This window comes from Coenobita brevimanus, unplaced genomic scaffold (assembly GCF_032717465.1).
Source record: "Coenobita brevimanus isolate Jiangsu-jjx unplaced genomic scaffold, ASM3271746v2 jjx.HiC_scaffold_2678, whole genome shotgun sequence".
Classification (NCBI taxonomy): Eukaryota; Metazoa; Arthropoda; class Malacostraca; order Decapoda; family Coenobitidae; genus Coenobita; species Coenobita brevimanus.
This window is the reverse complement of record NW_027643629.1, coordinates 156,930-179,419: the sequence shown is the minus strand read 5'-3', so window position 1 is coordinate 179,419 and position 22,490 is coordinate 156,930. Positions and strand designations below refer to the sequence as shown.

Below are 22,490 nucleotides of genomic sequence, written 5' to 3'. Positions count from 1 at the left end.
TCCATATGAGGAGGGATGGAGGATGGGAGTGGCCCGGGTCGGAATGTGGGGAGGGGTTGGGTAAGGAAGCAATGAAATAGCCATGAATGATGAAGAAAAATTATTTTATTTTATTTTATTGTTTTATTATTATTCTTTATGAAAAAACATAAACTGATTTACAATACTATTGCTGATCGAAGGATCAACAGTAGCATTTCCTTTATAAATATTCATTATATTCTAAAATTTACATTGAAAATACAGTCTCTCTCTCTCTCTCTCTCTCTCTCTCTCTCTCTCTCTCTCTCCCTCTCTCTCTCAGTCACTCGATATTCATGTCTCCCTCATCTAAACCTTCTTCTTCACTGGTGGAATCCCCCTCCCCCCATCCCGTTAATCCGATCCCTCCTCTTCCCTAGGCTACTCAGCTATCACTATGAAAACACACACACACACACACACACACACACACACACACACACGACGCTTAAGTAATAAAACAATGTGAAGCCTCTATTTATCTATCAGTGCCCAGCAGGAGCGCACCAAGGAATTTTCTAAGGGGGGGGGGTGTCCCCATTTCCCAGTTTCCTGAAGTTTACATATAAGTTTTATACTTCTAAGTTGTGTATGTGGACAAAAAGCTAGGTGAAGAGAGGGGGTGGGGATAGATAGGAAGGCAGGAAGGATGATGTTTTGAGTTCAGGGGGGGTAGGTCTGCATGCTAGAGAGAGAGAGAGAGGTGAGGAGTGACCACTTGTCCCCTGGGAATGACCAGGCCCCGCCCCTCTCTCTCTCTCTCTCTCTCTCAAGGTTCTGTAGTAGTGAATAATAATGTCAATGCAAAGTATAACTTAACTGTGATATAAGTATTATAAAATAAATAAAACATTGGAATATATTTATTGAGAACAACTACAAGAAGTCCCCTCGAGACGTCAGCATGTGGAACTCTCATTAATTCCCTGTGGGCCAATTAACGTTCACCTTCATACATGTCTACACTCTTCTGCCACAATATTCGCCATAGATTCCACAATATTTCTCCTCATCTTTACTTTCCAATACAAAACATACCATTAGTCATGATAATGATTGCACACACACACACACACACACACACACACACACACACACACGAGAGAGAGAGAGAGAGAGAGAGAGAACATAAGAACATAAGAAGAGAGGATAACTGCAGTAGGCCGGTTGGCCCATGCTAGGCAGCTCCTAGAAGAGTAACTGAACTACTAGACTGAGATAAGGATAGCAAAGAAGAAGGCTCTCCCCCGCCCTCCAAACCCTCCAGCCGAAGCCGGCAGGAAAAAGTCAGAAAGAACACCACGCCGTATAGAAAAACTGGCGTGGACATTTTACAGGAAAGTGTGAAAGGAGAATAGAGACTATCATAGTGTAACCTGAAAAGAAAATTTAATTTTGAATTAGTATTGGTTATAATATTTTCTTTATTCTATATCCACCCCTTATTTGTCATATGCTTATCTAGCCTATGCTTGAAACTCTCAATGGAAGAGGCAGCAACTACTTTACTAGGTAGCTTATTCCATTCGTCTACTACTCTGTTACCAAACCAATTTCTACCGATTTCCTTTCTGAAACGGAATTTTTCTAGTTTGAAACCATTATTTCTAGTTCTATCCTTTATGCTCACTTTAAGTACCTTGCTAATATCTCCCTTATTTATACCATTCATCCACTTAAAAACCTCAATTAAGTCTCCCCTTACTCTACGCCTCTCTAGCGAATGCAGACTTAGTCTTTTCAGTCTGTCTTCATATGACAGGTTCCGGACGTCATGTATCATTTTAGTCATTCTTCTCTGTACATTTTCTAACGAATTAATATCCATTCTATAGTAAGGACACCAAAATTGTACTGCGTAGTCTAAATGTGGCCTTACTAATGCTAGATAAAGTTTCAGTATTACTTTAGATGATCTATTGCTCACGCTTCTCGAAATAAATCCTAGGACCCTATTTGCTTTATTTCTCGCATTAATACACTGTTGCCTAGGTTTAAGGTCGTTACTAATCATAACTCCTAGATCTCTCTCGCATTCAGATGTGCTAATTTCTTTGTTATCTAAGCTGTATTTAGTATCTCCAATGGTCTTGCCTACGTTAAGTACTTTACATTTTTCAACGTTAAATTCCATTTGCCAAGTTTTAGACCATTTGGACAATGTATCGAGGTCTTTTTGTAAGTAATGGCAATCGTCAGTCGAGTTAATGATACGCCCTATTTTTGTATCGTCGGCAAATTTGCTGATTCTGCTATTGACTCCTAAGTCTAGATCATTTATATATATGATAAATAATAAGGGACCGAGTACTGAACCCTGTGGTACACCGCTAGTTACTAATCCCCAGTCCGACTTAGTTCCATTTATTAATACTCTCTGCTTTCGTCCTTTCAGCCAGGATTCTATCCATTTTAAGATATCGCCGTCTATACCGTGTGCTCGAACCTTTCTAACTAACCTTTCGTGTGGGACCCTATCAAAAGCTTTACTAAAGTCCAGATAAATAACATCGTAAGCTTTATTGCTATCTACTGCCTCATAGACCTCCGAGTAGAATGACAACAAATTTGTGAGGCAGGATCGTCCTTGCCTGAATCCGTGCTGACTTTCGTTTATAAGATTAAATCTTTCTAAGTGTTCTCTAATCCTATTTGCCAAAATTGACTCTAACATTTTTCCTACTATTGACGTTAGACTTATCGGACGATAATTCGACGCAGCTGATTTATCACCCTTTTTAAAGATGGGCACTACGTTTGCGGTTTTCCACGCCTCTGGAACTTCTCCTGAACTTAAAGAGTCATTAAATAACGTTAAAAGTGGCTGACATAATTCTTCTTTGGTTTCTTTTATAATTTTTGCATATATATCGTCCGGACCTGGCGATTTTTGAGGTTTTAACTTGTTAATTTCTTTCAATACGTCCTCCTTACTAATGGTTATTTTACTAAGAATATTTTCCGTATTCTCATGGTAAATATTTGCTGCTTGAGGAACCAGGCTTAGATTTTCCTTGGTGAATACTGATATGAAATAATTATTTAGGATGGAGCACATTTCTTTATCTTCACTGGTAATGTCACCTGATTCTGTTCTGAGTGGTCCTATCCTATCTTTATTTTTCGTTCGGTACATTTGATAAAAACCCTTGGGGTTTACTTTTGATTCACTTGCAACCTTAATTTCATAACTTCTCTTTGCTTTTCTTATCTCCCTCTTTACTTCTCTATTTAAAATTGTGTACCGGTTACGTAAGTGTTCCTCTCCACGTTTTATTTTTCTATATATTCCTTTCCTTTGGCCTATGAGAGATTTTAATCTGTTGTTTAACCATCTTGGTTCTGAATTGTTAGTTCTAAACGGTTTTGAAGGAATATATCTATCTTGGCCTCCGTATATTATATTTATTAACTCGTTATACTTCTCACTGGTCGAACGTCTGTTTGGTACTGGAGCCGAGTTAATTTCCGTCACCTGGACTACATTCCTATCTACCACCTCCCTCCTCACAGACACCTGACGGAGAGAGAGAGAGAGAGGGTAGATGGGGGAGGGAGTAGGGAGACAAGAAAGGACGGAAGCAGAGGTTTAGAGAGAGTCAGTCAGGAGGTGCTGTGACCTGAGATGCCAACTTACAAATTCTTGATGACAGGCGAATCAAGCTCAAAAATAAAATAAAATAAAATAAAAGGAATAATATGCTATTAAATCTAAATATACAACGAATAACTGGTCCAATATTTTTCGTTTATTTTTAGCGCTTTGTAACTCAAAAAAAAAAAAAAGTTGCATCCAAAAACAGGAACCACAGTTCATATTGACCTGTGAGCATAGCGGGTCACTTATACCCATTCGTTCATTGTGTGTGTGTGTGTGTGTGTGCCTCATCCCCTCAGGCCTTGTCCCTGGCCAGCCTGTATTCCCACAGGTCGTTAAATCAGATGCCTTCGGCCTTTGACAGTGACTCTGGAGTAAAATAGACGATATTCTACATTCGTTTTTCCTGAGACAGACTATAGTTCCACCGAGTGCGAACCGTAATGGAAAATAACACACGGGATAGAAATTAGACGTTCTTTATCTTAAACAGTGTTCGGATGTGCACACTGATCGTTCATCTCTGCAGCTCGCCTTCCTCTTTGTCCTTTATTTCCATCATATTGTCCTGAGGCTGTTTCTATCATTCACATCCCCGATAACTAAGGGTGTATCTTTTGTACTATGAATAGTGAAACAAGACGAAGACATCCCCAACCTCTCTCCCCTGCCACAGCCCCCCCACCTCCCCCACACTTCCCCCCAGCCCCAGCCCCTCCTCCTGTCTATCCTTTCAAAGGCGGAATGAACAAGTGCTGTTGCTTAGTGCGATTAAATATTGTATTCCAGTAATTCTTATCATCTTTTCTTAACAAACTCATCGTGTTATAATTAAATATAGCTAAAAACTATACATAACTGAGCCGTAAAAAGTGGCTTATTGACTGTTATTAGTCGTGCTGTAAATCTGATCGGTAGCAACTTCAGTTGAGCTTGTGCATCGCGCATGTCTGTAGCATCAAGTGTACCAATGCTTCCGATGCACTCAGTGATTGAGAGGTGATATTTAATTTTATTTTCTAATATTAGTTGTCTAGGCTTGTGAAACTCTCAGAACCACTTTGTATTAATCCCGAAATGCAGATAGATTAGTCAGTAGCCTGTGTGGTTGTGTTTGATGCTTGTGGATTACGTAGCACGTTGGATTGTGGCAGGTGAGGTTACTGACTTGTGACACGAGACGGTTGGCACACCTGCGTTGCCCACCACGTGCCAGCTGCCCTGCTCCAAAACACTAGTTCCCGTCTCTTCCCGCAGGTGGCGTCGCAGAAGAAAGTATTCATTAATTTGTGTGGGATATGCGTCTTGTCGTGATCTCCGAGAACAAGAGTGACTGTGGACCTAATAGCCTCGCTCTGGTGTGAAGAGACGGGGCCTGACTGAGGTCCCGAAGACTCTAAGGTGAACTGCCCGGCCGCCACCCCGACACCACCGGCAAGGTCAGCCATTTTGATCGTCCTACATTTTGTAAGCGCAGGCTTCTTGATAATTACCTCTTACTGTAACTTCCTTACCGGTTTAAACTGATTGCATTCATCATGTCGTTATTATCTGGATGTTCTATGGAATAGGGGAGGTATTATTATTATTATTGCTATACAGTTAAATCATCAATTACGATTGTTAACGCTTACCTACCTGCCGGCTTGTGTCGTGCATGTTATTTTCTAAATGTGATAATGACAGTTTAGAAATGATTAGCTGGATTTTATATATTTTCTTCCCCCTCCCTTATATTCACTTTCTTCCTCTTCTTGGTCTTCTTCCTCTTCCTCATCTTCCTCTTCCATCTCTTCCTGTTTCTTCCTCTTCTCCTCTTTCTCTTCCCCCTTTTCCTCTTCTTCTTCCTCTTCCTCTTCTTCCTATTCTTCCTCTTCCTCTTCTTCCTATTCTTCCTCTTCATCATTTTCCTCTTCCTCTTCTTCCTCTACCTGTTCTTCCTCTTCTTCATCTTTCTTCTTCCTCTTCCCTCTTCCCCTTCTCCCTCTGTCTCATCCTCTTCTGCTTCCATTTTTTCCTTGGTCTTTCTGTTCCTCCTCTTCCTCTTTCTCCTTCCTCTTCTTCCTCTTCCCTTTCCTCTTCCTCTTTCATTTCCTCTACCCCATCTTTCTCTTCCCTTTCCATTTGTTCGTCTTCCTGTTCCTCTTCCTCTTGTTCTTCCTCTTCCTTTTCCTCTCCCTTTTCTCTTCCTTCATTTCGTCCTTCCTCCTCCTCTTTCTCTTCCTCTTCTTCCATTTTTTTTCTCCTCCTCTTCTCGTTTCTCGTCATCCTCTTCCTCCTCTTCCTTTCCTTCCTCCTCTGCTTTTACCTCTTCCTCTTCCTCTCCTTCATCCTGTTCCTTTTCCTCCTCTTCCTCCACGTCTTCCTGCTATTCTTCCTCATCTTACACCTCTTCCTTCTTTTCTTCCTCCTTCTGCCTCTCCTTCCTCCTCTTCTTCCTCATCCTCTTCCTAATCTTCCTCCTCTTCCTGACCTTCCTTCTCTTCCTCTCCTTCCGTCTTTTATTTCTCTTTTTTTTTTCCTTTCTCTTTCATTCATCTCATTTCCTTTTATTTTCTCCTACTTTCTTCTCCTCTTCTTTCCTCTTTCTCTTTGGCTCCCTTTTTCTTCTCCACTCTTTCTCCTTTCGTCTCTCTCCTCTCCATTTTTTCTTCTCTTCTTCCTTCCGTTGTCTCCTTCCTTCTCTCATTTCTTCTCTCCTTTCTTCTCTCTCCTTTCATGTTCTTTCCTTTTTCTTCCTGCTTCATCATTCTTCTTCCTTACCTCCCCTTTCTTCACTCCTTTCTTTTCCTTCTTTTCATTCTTTTTCCCTCCAGTCTTCCTTCTCTCCTTTCTTCTTTCTTCCCTCCTTTCTTCTTTCTTCCCTCCTTTCTTCTTTCTTCCCTCCTTTCTTTTTTTTCTCTCCTTTCGTCGTCCTTTCTTCCTTTTCCTTCATTCATCTTCCTTACCTTCTCTTTCTTCTCTTTTCTCTCCATTCTTCATTCTTTTCTCCTTTCTTCTCTCATTTCTTCGTTCATCTTTCTCCTATATTCTTCATTCTTTCTTTTTTCTTTCGTCTTTCTTCCTTTTCCTTTGTTTTCCTTATTTCTCATTTCGAAAGAAAAATACCAAACGAAATGTTTCCTGAAAATAGGCAGATTTTGAAGGGACTCTGTTGATAGATTTCCTAACTTTTACTATCCTGTTCCTGTCTCTGGATCCCTCCCGTCCCATGTATTTGGGCAAGAGAGTTAGCCTAATATGATGGTAATTCTGTCAGTTAACACTCACTCCCCTTTATTAACTTACTTGGGCCCTTTTGGTTGGATTCACAGTCGTCTTTGGTGATGGTAGGAGGAGGAAGGGAAATGGTTTGAGTGGAAGGAGGGAAGAAGAGCTATAGTGGAGAGAGGAAAGGGGAGTTAGGAGGTATGGGAGGTGAACTGAGGGAAGGGAAGAAGTGATGCCAAGGAGTTTGCTGAGGAGGGGAAGGAGAACTTGAGGAGCAGGGGGTGCGGTTAAGTTTTTGGAATCAACTAGTTCTTAGCAAGCTGAATAAAGTCGACAGGAGAGAGCCAGACCGAATTTAACACCTTTTCTACGTGAGAGCTGCCCAAACCTAAAGTATAATCATGTGTGAATAACAAGTAAAATATGAAGGACGTCATCATTGGGAAGAGGTTATGGAAATTGCCTCCCCTAAGCCGAAGAATATCAGTCAGTAGCGTAGGTAAGATAAACACGAGACGTCACCTCCATTAGAGGCTGATGTATATATTGCCATCGTAGGTAATGGGGTAATTGAGGTAGAATACAACACCCTGAATATGAGAACTCTTCTGAATAAAATTATCCGGAGTTAGCCAGCATAAAATGAATAGAGATCATCGTAGTGACGGGATTAAGGCCTTTCACGGTGTTGTGTGTTAGTATTCCATGTGTAATCCACTTGATTGAGGATATATTGTGACGCGTAGTCCTAATATTCTAAGTGCATTATTACATTTCCCTGACATTAAATCCTTTCGGTACGATGACGTTCAGCTTAATTTGTTTGTGTTGTTGCCGCCACTGTTTCAGGTGAACCCTTCAATATGGTTTGTTACGTGTGGCCGATACACAATGCTTATATTCATATGTAATATTCAGAATCTTTAATATTCATTTATTAGTACCATGCGTAGCATTCTGTGAACGAGTTTATAAATATGAGACTGCAGGAAACAGCCTGGCCCAGCTGTGTGTGGATGTTTTTAAGAGCTGTTTCGAACCACCTTCCTGTATCTGCTCACTGAAACTGAAAATGTTTTATTTAGCCAAAAACATGCATACATTAAGAATAATAAAAAACGTGAATATTTCATTGGCTGAGCCTTTTGAGAGAAAAACTCTCGTAAAAGGCACCTGATTTGCAACACTCTTGGGTTGCTGCTCTCTGTTTTGGCTATTTCAAAAGTATTTAATAAATTAAAAAGACAAGCAAACCTAACATAAATAAGTATATAGGCAAGAACACTCACCAAAACAACATTCACACCTACAGTAAGCAAAAATAATCGTGTGAAATTTGGTGAAAACATAAGCTAACGGGCTAAGCGTCTGATACATTCGGCCGTCTGTCATACAGACGGTTCATAATGTTTCACGAGTTACATTTAATCTTCGGACAAAACCGCAACACTACTACTGTTGCTCACTGTACATTCACAATATATGCACACTCGTACACTTGCATGCACAAAACCGCAACACTACTACTGTTGCTCACTGTACATTCACAATATATGCACACGTACACTTGCATGCACGCATGCCTGTATTCACAATACATGCATGCACACACATGCACACACACAAATGCATACTTGCATTGATGATACACATACCTTAATACAAATGATCATATTCACATTCATTGTACAGTCATAAGCAGATTAATTTTCTCTCCTGAATTTTTTTATATGTAGCATAATATTAGAGGGATTGAATTATTTGTTTATATTGTTGTATGGAAGAATACCTTAGGGTAGCTGAAGAGCGATTTATTGAATAACTATATACGAATACATATTGAATACTAAGTTAATTACTTTATTGTCCTGGCTCTAATAAACCATAATTGAGACCATAAACCTTGGGGGAAGCAGCCTAGGTATATAGATGGATAGATAGATAGTGTATCAGTGCCTGTGTGTATCAGTGCCTATTAGTGCCTGCGTGTATCAGTGCCTGCGTGTATTACTGTGCGTGCATGCGCTGATCAGTGCTTGTATCAGTGTTTGCGTGAATGAATATGTGCGCACTCTTTCAGCCTCTTCCATTTTGGACTGAAAGAATCGTTCCATTTCCTCCACTTCCAAACCCAGCATCCTCTCACGTTTACCTCATTCAGTTGCATGCACTCACCTCTGCATCATGTTATCTGTCTCTGCCTCCTTCTGTCTGTCTCAGTCTCTCTCTCGGTCTTTCTACCCTTCTCCTTACCTGATTTCCTCTCCTCAGTTTTCCCTGTCCTCGTAACTGATCCAATCTCTCTCTCTCTAAATCTTCCTCTACCTGTGCCTGTCTCTCTGTTAGTCTCTGCTTCCGTCTGTCTCTTTCTTTGTCTGTCTCGGCAGTTCCACTTAAGGTGAAGAGTTTTGAGATGTCATAAGTTGAATAAAATCTCGTGGTAGTTGCAATAATTAAATCTAGTAGACATCGTATTGAAGGGGTTCATTATAGTGTGGATACCAACAAACAATTTTATTCATTTAGGAAGCATACTTTCCTAATTGAAAGGGTGAGCTTTAGTCTTCATATCCCCCTCATTACTGTTAGGTCATCGGATTGAAGGTTAGATGTCATAAGGTTTTGGCCCATATTATATGTGACTCTTGAGATTTCCTAACACGTTTTCCATAGCGAATTATTTTGTACATTACACCTTGGTGTCATTCTGAAGGTTACTAATGGAAATTGTGTCTATATCAAAACAATAAACGCAACATACTAAAGAATCTTTAAGGTTTAATACACATAAATCCCTAAAAAAAAAAAAAAAAAAAAGTGCTATGAAACCTATGTCGCTTGGCACTGCGTCGTGAGTGTTTGTAAAGATATTATTGACTGACTTTAGTAAGTGGTTTGTGAGAACTGGTATGTATGTATATGCACTTGAATGTCCACACGTACTTGCTGCTTCTAGCTGTCTGTCTATCTGTCTATCTATCTATCCATCATGCTATCTATTATGATTTGTAATTATAATATGGAGTCCTGACATATACACGCTACGTCTCCAATCCTGGCTGAAAGAGGGTGTCAGTGACGTCTACATGTGTATTCTATTCACACGTACACACACACATGCTACTCTACATATTCTGTTCACACACATGATACTCTGTATGTGTATTCTGTTAACACATACAAATACATAAGCACACACACACACTACCCTATGTCTGTCCTGGCCTGAGTGTAAGTGTAGTCTATTGATAAACCCACACACATAAACAACTACTCTGTGTGTCCTGGCCTTTGTGTGTATGCATGTGGATATCAGCCAAGTACACACGTTTGCACACACACACACACACACACACACACACACACACACACACACACACACACACACACACACACACACACACACACACACACACACACACACTACTGTCCAGGCATTTGTGTGTGCATGTGGGCATTACTCAAGTACACACAGCTTCAAGCGCACATGCACATGAACACACACACACACACACACACACACACACACACACACACACACACACACACACACACACACACAAAACCACGTCCACCTCGTGCGATACTTGACTTTGGAAGGACCGACCAACAAAAGACCGCAATGCATAAACCACTTTTACAATGCAGTAAATTTAGGCGTTTCGACAGGGACCAAGACTTTTACGAGAAAGTGAAATAGGGAGAGAAAGACTGAAGCCAAGACGTAGGTCACAGAATCAGATGGGAGGAGGGGGTTGTGTTTATAACGTTTTCTGAATCTTATTTTAGGCCAGTCTCGACTAACCTATCCATATTTCCTGGAACTGAACCCGGCCTAACGTCGAATGACCTAATTCAACCTAAAATAACCCAAACTAATCTAACAACCTCACCTAACCCAGTCTAATTGTATTTAACCTCTCTATCTCACGTAACCTCCCTACCTAAGCTAACTAATTCTGACGCAGCCTAACCGCATGTAACACTGCCTAATCCTACCCAGTCTCACTTATCCATACCATACCCGACCTAACGAAACCCACTCAAGCCTCAAATGACCAAATCCAACCGAACCTAACCCAGCCTAACCCAACCCAATAGAACCCGACCCAAAATATATCAAAACCGAGCTATTCTAAAGCAATCTAACCTAATCCGTCTATATCTAGTCGATCTGAACCCAACCCAACCAAAAATTATCTAATCAGACCAAACCCTGCCCAAAGTGACCTAACCTAACTTTCGGTCGCCCATAAAATCGCTATATAAGAAATTATGCTCTCTGAAAGTCTACGGGTGTAACAGTCCAAGTTTCGCCGGTTCGGTGTACAAGTTTGTGTGTGTGTCTGTTTGAGTGTGTATGTGTGTGTGTTTCGGGTGTGTGAGATGTTTTCTATAAGGAAAAATATATACTCTCTCTCTCTCTCTCTCTCTCTCTCTCTCTCTCTCTCTCTCTCTCTCTCTCAACTCTTTGGGGTGTTTATGCTCCTCTCCTGAACAGCTGTCTTCCTGAACTAAATCAAACAGAAAGGTAACGAACTCTCTCCCATCCATGAAACTGAAACCAAACAATATTTCCCCATACATTTCAGCGTGTATGATAGTTCTGAGTATCCAAAATATATGTTTATGCTAAAAAAAAGTTAAAATATAATATATTTCTTGAAATGTGAGGTGCATAGTTATTTCACAGCTCTGTCTTCTGTTCAATTGTTAAAATTTAAACAGAAAGTGTTGTATTTCACAGCTCTTCGCCTTACTTCAGAATGCAAAATATAGTGGGAGTGTAAATATTCTTTGTTTACCTCGCTATCACTGTTCAGATTTCACTGCCTGACGTCTGTGTTGGTACCAGGACACTATCAAGCATTGTCTTGCCTTCCATATATGCATTTCCTGCTTTCAAATGCATTTCCTGCTTTGAAATCACTATTTTCCACTGCTTCTCCTTAATAATCTTTTGTCTTCCTGTCTTCCACATTTACATTTCCTACTTCAATTCACCATCTTACACTTGGTCATTAAGTAACTTATTTTCTCCTTCCTCTTTCTTGCTTCCATCCCACGCACTCTTTCAGCCTCTTCCATTTTGGACTGAAAGAATCGTTCCATTTCGTCCACTTCCAAACCCCGCATCCTCTCACGTTTACCTCATTCAGTTGCATGCACTCACCTCTGCATTATGTTCTCTGTCTCTGCCTCCTTCTCTCTGTCTCAGTCTCTCTCTCGGTCTTTCTACCCTTCTCCTTACCTGATTTCCTCTCCTCAGTTTCCCCTGTCCTTGTAACTGATCCAATCTCTTTCTCTCTCTCTCTAAATCTTCCTCTGCCTGTGCCTCTGTCTCTCTGTTAGTCTCTGCTTCCGTCTGTCTCTTTCTTTGTCTGTCTCGGCAGTTCCACTTAAGGTGAAGAGTTTTGAGATGTCATAAGTTGAATAAAATCTCCTGGTAGTTGCAATAATTAAATCTAGTGGACATCGTATTGAAGGGGTTCATTATAGTGTGGATACCGACAAGCAATTTTATTCATTTAGGAAGCAACCTTTCCTAATTGAAAGGGTGAGCTTTAGTCTTCATATCCCCCTCATTACTGTTAGGTCATCGGATATGAGGTTAGATGTCATAAGCTTTTGGGCCATCTTATATGTGACTTGAGATTTCCTAACACCTTTTCCATAGCGAATTATTTTGTACATTACACCTTGGTGTTATTCTGAAGGTTACTGATGGAAATTATGTCTATATCAGGAAACCATTTACTATGCTGGGTTTTAACCATATACCCAGATTTTGGCGCCTGGTGACTTAGTGGGTAATCGTGATGTTCCAATTGGATTGAGCTGGTGAAGGTTTATATGTAAGGGGTGGTTGGGGTTGATTGCTTATGTAATGCCACTCAGGGATGAGTGAGGCTGGTCACTCTCATCTTAAATGTCGGGACCAGTTGCCTAGCCCCGGGCCCCTGTGCTCCACATGGGGCAATGCAGGATTGGATGATGAACAGATGGATGAATTATTATTAAAAACATCTTGCATTTGGTATTGCCAAGTTATTTAACTCATGTTGTCTCCAGATGATAATGTTCTTGCTGCCAACAAGCTACTTTTGTTAATCAAGGTTTGAAAGGAAAGAACTAATGTGTAGTATATTTTCAGGTGTGTGAGTTGACTGAGCCATGGAAACCGCCTACAGAGAGGGAGCAGGGGGGGAGAAGAAAGCCAAATTAATACCAACCAGCTGCCACGTTAATATCAGCCAGCTGCCTGGACAGGAAACCAGAAGTTCCCTTTCTCCTACGGTCCACCATCCTCCTCCTTTGGAATAGGGAGTTGAGGGAGAAGGAAGGGGAGACTGAGGATAAGGTAGGAATGGAGAAGTATATGGTATATGAGAGGGGGGGATCAGTGAAATGGCAGGAGACAGGGCGACTTAGAGGCAATTTGTTTGTGGCCACCCCTTACGGGATTAAGGGGTCCGGCCATATGTAGACTGATAGTGTAGATTTATTCAAACCAGAGACCAGCATCTCATTTTGGTGTGTGTGAGATTCTTTGCTGAGCAGATAGATGATGATTGGATGACATTTGTATGGGGGAGTACATGATGAGGGTTGACAGCACTTATTTAACTTGAAAAGTTGGATGGATTATTGGATGGGTTTTATGAAATGCATGTGTTTCGTTGTCGTTTTCGTTTTTAAAGGCTCCAACATGCTTAGATGTGTCGGGCTTGGTTACCTAATGGCGGCTCTCCATGCTGCACGATCCATTGCAGCCTCCCTGTTCAGTCCCTTAACCCTAAGGTCACACTTCATGACCTCGTCCCATGTCTTTCTCGGTCTGTCCCTCATAACCCCACCCCCAATATTTAACACTTCTCACCTTCCTCATCCAATTATCATCCCCCATCCTCTCCACATGTCCAAACCACCTCAAACTACCTCTCCTCATCACAACACCAATACACTCCAGTCCCATCCTACCTCTCAACTCTTCCATTGTAAACCCAGCCCCTTCAGGCCTTGGACGCAGGTACGCACTACACATCCACCTAATCATTGTCATTTCTGTATGTCTGAGCCGGCGAATGTCTTCCTCCTTCACTGCCCAGGTCTCACTGCCATACAGCATTACACTCCTAACACATGCTGCATACAAAGACCCCTTAGCATGTAGGGAGAGCCCTCTCAATGTCAGGAGAGGCAAGAGCTCCCTGAACTTCTTCCAACCACTTCTCACCCTAGCCACAGAGCTAGCTCCAGCCCCACCTCCAGCACACAACATGTCTCCCAAATAACAAAACTCTTCCACACACTCAAGAGATTCACCAGCAAGTTCAATCATTCTACGTCTGAGAATCTCCACCTGCTCACCCCAGCACGCCGTACACATAAAATCAGCATTATCTCGCAGTCTACCTCTGATACCACTACATCTCTTATACACCCATTTATCACACACACCGCACAAGATGGAATTACTTCCCACGCCCTTATGGCAAACTGCACATGGCCACTCTCCCTCGTCTTTGACAGTACCGCCACCAACCCTAGATATCATCGCTTTTGTTTTATCTGCATTTACCCTTAAACCCTTTTGCCCCATACCATCTCTCCACTTCCTAAACCTTTCCTCCGCCTCCCTTTCATTCTCTGCAATCAACACCAAATCATCAGCATACAACAACTCCCACGGGAGTCCGTTTCTAAAGTCACGTGAAAGGGCTTCAAATACCATGATAAACAACATGGGACTCAAGAGTGACCCCTGATGCACACCAACATTCACGGAAAACTCATCACTCAAATCTCCATTCACTCTTACCTGGGTGTGAGCACCCACATACATGGCCATAACCACCCTAACCAGCCACTCCTCCAAGCCAAGCTTTCTCATTGCCCACTTCACCACCTCTCTAGGGACTCTGTCAAAGGCCTTTTCCAAATCAAGAAAAACAAAATAAAGATCCCTTGTCCTACCAATATATATTTTTCCTGAAGCTGTCGAACAATGAATATGGCATCAGTGGTCCCCCTACCTGGCATAAACCCAAACTGCATCTCATCAATATTCACTCTTTCTCTAATCATACCTTCTAAAACTCTCTCCATTACGTTCATTATCTGATCTAAAAGCTTTATACCTCTGTAATTTCCTCTTTCCAGGGCATCACTTTATACACATTTACAATTACACACTTCAGCCAATCATCTGGGACAACACCCTCATAAATAATCCTATTTATCAGGTCAGTGACTAAACTCACCCCTATATCGCCTGAGGCCTTCAACATTTCGGCAGTCAACCCAGACACACCTGCTGCCTTCCCCACCCTCATCCTGCCTATTGCCTCACTCACAGTAGCAGTATCAATCAAAGGCCAAGGGCCAGACACTGGATCTGCTGGTTCCAAACCTTCCCTGTCCCAGTCAAACTCCTCATTCAACAACCGGTTATAATGCTCTCTCCATGCATCTTGAATATCCTCACTGTTCACCACTACCCTTCCTTTATCATTCTTCACACACTGCTCGCCTATGATATCCCGATTATCCCTCTTCACCTGACCTGCCACCCTAAATATATTTTTCCTTTCCCCATGATTTAGGTTATCAAGTAATTGTCTCTGTGACTCAGACTTTGCCCTGTATACCTCTCTCCTAGCCCAACGCTTGGCAGCCAAATATTCCTCTTTGCTACCACCCCTCTTCCATTCCCGGAAAAGCCTTCTTTTCTCCTTAATTGCAGCTTCTACACCCTCATCCAACCACCAAGTTACTTTATGTCTTGGTGGTCCTCTTGTCCAGCCGCATGTTACATCAGTAACTCTCAAGAAATTGTTCTTGAGGGCTCTGTACTGTTCATTAACGCCTCTGTCTACAGCTCCCTGTTCAGCCACCACTATCCTCAACTGGCTATAGAAGGCATCCCTTACTCCTTGGTTTTTCAGCTTCCATATTTTCCTCGTAGGTGCATAAGTCCTCTTTTTCATCACTTGTTCTTTAAGCACCATATCACAAATCAATAGTTTGTGCTGCTACACACACTCCTCACTTCCTATAACTTTAACATCCCTCACTAACCTCCTATCGGCCCTCCTAACCAGAAAATAATCTATCTGACTGCTATTTCCCCCAGACTCATACGTAATTAACCTACTGTCTCTTTTCCTAAAATATGTGTTGCACACAATCATGTCCGTTGCCTCCCCAAACTCGAGTATCCTTTCCCCTTCTGCATTCCTTAGACCATATGCACATCCCCCATGCACTCCTTCATAACCTTGTGCTGCTTCACCTACAATACCATTTAAGTCCCCTCCCAAAATCACTATCTCATCATCCCGCATACCACCCACTACACATATTAAATCATCCCAAAATCTATCTTTCTCTGACTCATCCAATCGTGCCTGTGGAGCATATGCCGATATAATCACAGCTATCTTTCTTTCCAACAGAATTTTCACTACCAATATCCTATCGCTTACTCTCAAAACATTTATAACATATTCCACCCATTTCTCCGCAACCATCACACCAACACCTCCATATCCGTCTGTCCCCCCCTGCCAAAACATCTTATAGCAGCAGTCCTTCCCAACAATCTTTCTGGCTGATCCACCCCTGTACCGGACTTCCTGCAAACACGCCACATCCAGCCACCTCCTACTGAATGCCTCAACGACTTCCCCTGCTCTTCCCCTCAAACTTCCCACATTCCGTGAGCCCACCCTCATCCCCATGGGTGATTTACTGTCCTCAGGCTTGCTTTAAAACTTATTTTGTTTTGTCATCTTCAGTATTAATAAAGGGGGACAGACACAGCACAGGTCCCACTCACTGCACAGTCCCAGGTCCAGGCAATGGATCTGGGACCCCTAGCCCACCAGCTTACCAGTGGCTGTGGTAGTGGCCTCAGGGCACCCTGCCAGGACAGCTGCAGGGACACCCTCCAAGCGCGTCTTGGCACTGCAACTATCCCGCCATTATACACCCACTGATAGGGCAGCCTCCTGGGGCGCTACTCCCAGGTTCGGGCCCCTCTCTATTGGGCGTAAGCGGCAGCCTGGGAACCGCAATGCCCTGTACCGTCTAGCACAGGCCCGAGCCCCATCTCGCCCTGGACCCATGATCTATGCCGGCGGAACCCCCGCCACGCCTCCCCCCAGAAGTCCGCCACTAGGTAACGGGGGCGAAGTTTTCTAGCCGCATGCCCTTGCTGGCGCCAACCCCTGTAGTGTAGTTGGATACGTTGTGTGAAATGTAAAGTGCATGTGGTGTAGTGCATAGATAGTTAGAGGAAATGTTTGGGAGAGTATGCTGGTCTACTCTCCATGTTACTGTCACACTGAAAAGGTCAGCTAAGGGGGATGGTTAGATAGCTAGTGAAACAGGAGCTCCAGCTCTCCCCATCACCAGCATTCCCATTCCCCTCGGGAGTACTACCCTGTTCGGCCCGTGCTACGGCCTCCTCCTGTGTGTGGATAGTTATGCCTGTGTTGTGGTATCAGGATTTCAGGGCCTTGAATGATGTGTGGGGATGTGGCCCATTAGGCATGCCATTGAGACTTAGAGTAGTTCTCGTTATTCTTAAAGTAGTTATTATTATTACTATTATTATTATTTGTGGTAGGTGGGGGCGCTCACCATCCACTCACTCGATGTAGCGCTGTTCTCGGGTGTCTGCCCTTTCCTCTCCTCCATCCTTCTTTCCTTCAATTCTCTTCTGTCTTTCTTTCCTTCATTCTTTCCTTGTCCTTCTGCCTACGGGTGTCTTTACATTCCCTCTTCTGTCTTTCCTTCATTCTTTCCCCTTCCTTCAGCCTGTGGGTGACTACACTGAGTGACAAGTCAAATGGTTTCCTGTGCACCAGGAAACCATTTACTATGCTGGGTTGAAACCATATAAGCAAATTTTGGCGCCTGGTGATTTATTGGGTAATTGTGATTTTCCAATTGGATTGAGCCGGTGAAGGTTTATATCCAAGGGGTGGTTGGGGTTGATTGCTTATGTAAGGCCACTCAGGGATGAGTGAGGCTGGTCACTCTCATCATAATTGTCGGGACCAGTTACCTAGCCCCGGGCTCCTATGCTCCACATGGGGCAATGTAGGATTGGATGATGGATGGATGGATGAATTATTATTGAAAACATCTTGCATTTGTTATTGACAAGTTATTTAACTCATGTTGTCTCCAGATGATAATGTTCTTGCTGCCAACAAGCTACTTTTGTTAATCGAGGTTTGAAAGGAAAAATCTAATGTATAGTATATTTTCAGGTGTGTGAGTTGACTGAGCCATGGAAACCGCCTACAGAGAGGGAGCAGGGGGGGAGAAGAAAGCCAAATTAATACCAACCAGCTGCCACGTTAATACCAGCCAGCTGCCTGGACAGGAAACCAGAGTTCCCTTTCTCCTACGGTCCACCATCCTCCTCATTTGGCATAGGGAGTTGAGGGAGAAGGAAGGGGAGACTGAGGATAAGGTAGGAATGGAGAGGTATATGAGAGGGGGGGATCAGTGAAATGGCAGGAGACAGGGTTATTAAAGTACTTATTATTATTACTATTATTATTATTTGTGGTAGGTGGGAGCGCTCACCATCCACTCACTCGATGTAGAGCTGCTCTCGAGGGTCTGCCCTTTTCTCTCCTCCATCCTTCTTTCCTTCCATCCTCTTCTCTTTTTCTTTCCTTAATTCTTTCCTCATCCTTCTGCTTACAGGTGACTTTACACCCCCTCTTCTGTCTTTCTTTCCTTCATTCTTTCCCCTTCCTTCTGCCTGTGGGTGACTCTACACTGAGTGACAAGCCAAATGGTTTCCTGTACACCAGGGAAACATTTACCGTGCTGGATGCTAGTCATAGGTAGTTCTTAGGCTGATGAGGACTATGAGGAGTTCAAGTATAAGCAGATGAGACTACGTGGTTCAGAGGTTGATGAAGGCTATGAGAAGACCATGAATGATTTGAGAGAGTTGTCATTGTTTAATCAGACAGGACGTGTGCGACTCCCTTTATGGTGTGTGTAATCAGCAGTAAAAAGCCTTGCACGAGGGAGGTAGGAAGCTTAAAACATGCTCTTGAGAAATTACCAATAGCAGGAGTGTAATAGATAATAAACACCCTTGCACGAGAGGGAAGTAGGAGGCACTGAGATATCTATTAACGCTTGCCATAAAAGACTGAACCTGAGTCTGTTATCTGGCAGCCACATACGATAAGACATAAAACAAGGCATATCCAATGACTTTCAGTACAGCAACGTCTCTTCAAGCTTATTCTTACTTCAGACGATTTTATTCAACTTAGACAACGTATCTGCTAATAAAACTTGGGCAGGATATCTGGTAAACAAGGCTGTATCTACTGCAGTTTTTCTAATTCCAGTATTTTCCACGACGCTGTTATACAATCGTCCACAGAGCGAAATAAACTGAAAACATTTGCTGTATTCCGGAAGAACCAATCGTATCTATAAAAGGAACTGTTCTTAAGCAGTTCACCTTTAGTCACACGAAACACGAAACATACAAGCATATAAAGCTGCAGTAACACAAAGCACAAACAAAATATATAAAACAGATGAATAACGGGGCACCAGATACAGAAAACACATGGAACACGAAGCAAACACATGCGCTCACACACACACACACACACACACACACACATGTATACATAAAATATTCACACATTCACTCACACGTGCACCAGGCAAGCATATATATAAAAAAAAATGTTAGTGTACACCATGCATGAGATAACATGTACGTGCAGAGATATTCGCAAATTGGAATGACAATTTTTTATGCCTTATTCTGAGAGAAATCCACATTTATAATATTAGTTTTATGTAGCCATATAATGTGCAGTTATAGTAATCATTCCATTTTCCTTGCAGGGACAGTGTGTACCGTCCTCCTCTGTTTTCACCCATCTCAGGATCTTTGGTGAGTACAATGAATATTGAGAAAACTACTTCATTATATAGCACAGTACCTAGTAAGTAAGTAATTGATTTATAATAAGTTAATTCTGATAAATATGATGAGTATGCCATTAGTTCGTCCATACATACTTAGATATTTGGGTTTATTTATCAACATAGGAACTAGATGAGAGTTGTGTTGTCCTGGTTATAACCCATAAAGTACATGTATAAGATATCGTTACAGTACGTCTTAATTCTGATCAGTGTGACAGATATGCCATTAATTCAGACATTATGTTAAGCATTTGGAAGCTTCCGGTGTTGCTGTTTGCTGATGATACAGTATTGTTGAGTGAAGATGAATGAGAGTTGCAAGGTTTGGTGAATGAATTTGGGACAGTGTATAGGAGGAGGAATCTGAAAGTTCTATCTATCTATCTATTGCCAGACGCCTCAATCCCGTTTGGGGTGGCCACAAACAAATCGCCTCCAAGTCGCCCTGTCCCCCGCCATTTCACTGCCCTGCTCCCAACTCACACCCCCCTCTCTCATATACCTCTCCATCTCATCCTCGGCCTCCCCCTCTCTCTTCCCCCCTCCACCTCACTCACATACACTTTCTTCGTCAGTCTTTCACCGTCCATCCTCTCCACATGGCCAAACCACCTCAGTGTGTTCCTCATAACGCTTCCTATCACATCCACATCAACACCACAATGCTCCTTTATATCCTCATTCGTCAGCCTGTCTCTCCATGTGACTCCACAGGCTTCTCTTAAATAACTCATTTCCACTGCTCTCACTCTTGACTTGTGTCCTTCCAACAACATCCAAGCTTCACTTCCATACGTTAGAGTTGGTATCACAATACTGTCATGCAGTGGCGGCGCCAGGAAATTTTCATTGGGGGGGCTGAGGAGGGGCTGGGGTAAAATGTGGGGGGGCTTCACAAAATGTCATCAAACTGAAGTGTTGATGGAAAATTGATATGTACATATTCATAATATCCGAATGTACTGAGGTTCATTTTAGACACCTGTACTCTTTGAAACTGGGGTGTTAATGTATAACATTTCTTATCTCATCAAAAATTCTGCCAAATGAAAGACATAAAACTAGCAAGGAAATTCAGATTAATGTATACGCAACATAATAACATTTATTATTTCCAGTTTATTCCATAAGATTGAAGTTTAACTCAATTAATTTAGACATCATGTGTAAGCAAGCAGTTAACATGACAGAAAAAAATTCTATGTAATGAAGTTAATACAATCTGAAGAATCAGAAGAATTTTTAAATCAAGGTGTAACGACTGTCACGTTACTTTAAAACTATGCGCCTGTTCTGGTGATTGGCAGCAAATGTGTCTTTAATGACATCAATGTTCAGCTGTTTGGCCCTCCTAGAATTAATTGATATTACAGCAAGGTTGCTGGTGCGGTTGTTGCCACTGCTGTTCCTCAAGTATGTCTTGAGGAGTTTCAGACATGAGAAGCTCCTCTCACAGGCAGCTGAGGTGACAGGGAGGGTCACTGCAATGCATACAAGTTTATACAGATCTATAAAGGCGTCCTTGTATGGCTCCAGCATGGCTGCGAGCTCAAGTGGTGTGGACACTTCCAGGCCATTGTCTCTCTTCCTAGCTATTAGTCTTGTCAATTGGTGGACCTTCACTGCAAGATCACCCTCTGCCACTCCATAATTGGCTGCCATTCCTGACAGCGCTTTTTTGTTCAGAAATGTAATGTGCTTAGGATTCAAGGCAGCAGCACCCATCAGAACATTACAGGCATCAGATGAAAATCGCCTGCTCAGCTCATTGAGCATTCTATCTGTGATGGCATAGAAGGTCCTTCTCCTGGCATCTGGTATAGCTCCATCCCTCTGACCTGTACTGGATGTTATGATGAATTCATCCAGGTGTCTGGGAGCAGATCGTTGTCTACCTGGACGCTCAGTCTCAGTGCGTATCCCAACTACCTTGCACAAATCCTCAGCAGCCTCCTCTAACTCCTTCCAGGCAGCTTCAGTCCTCATTTCTGTCAGTCCAGACATGACAGACTGCATCAAGTCCTCTGCAGAGGCCAGCTGAAGGTCATGTGACTGGAGGTGGTTTGAGAGTTGTTTGGTCATCAGTAACACTTTTTCCATGGCCATCAGAATTGTCACAAATTGCTGATCTAGCAGGATGCACAGGCCCTTTGCCTCAGTGGCTCTGTGTGCATTGTCTCCCTCCATGAGACGTTTCAAGGTTGTCACTATGGCAGGTAGGGTTCTTTTCACTGCCAGACAAGCAGCATGTTGGAAGGTCCATCTTGTGTCAGACAGTTGCTTCAACTCTTATGTGCTGCCTTGTGGGATTTAATTTATTTTGCACCTTTATAAATTCTTCATGTACTACTGACATAGAGAAGAACTTGTACAAACTCTGTATAGCCACAAAAAACTCTGCTGCAGCCTGGATATTGTGTACACAATCAACGAGCACAAGGTTGAGCCTGTGAGCATAACAGTGGACATACACAGCCTGTGGTACCTTTCTCCTAAACCTCTCCTGTATACCACTGATGTGCCCTGACATGACTGTAGCTCCATCGTAGCACTGGCCAATGCAGGCGTTGTGGTCAATACCACATTTGGCCAGGGTCTCCAAGATCTTGTTGAGCAATGAGTCTGCATCCAGACCCTCGGCTGCTGTGAAGTCAAGGAACACCTCATGAAG

General features: G+C 42.5%; 1 protein-coding gene across 1 annotated transcript; it reads right to left on the bottom strand.

Annotated features, from left to right (window-relative positions):
• Positions 1–21,088: 21,088 nt before the first annotated feature.
• LOC145389984 (zinc finger MYM-type protein 1-like) lies at positions 21,089–22,006 on the bottom strand. The gene has a single exon (XM_080265080.1). It carries the CDS (start codon positions 22,004–22,006, stop codon positions 21,089–21,091), a length of 918 nt encoding a protein of 305 aa, XP_080121206.1.
• Positions 22,007–22,490: the final 484 nt, after the last annotated feature.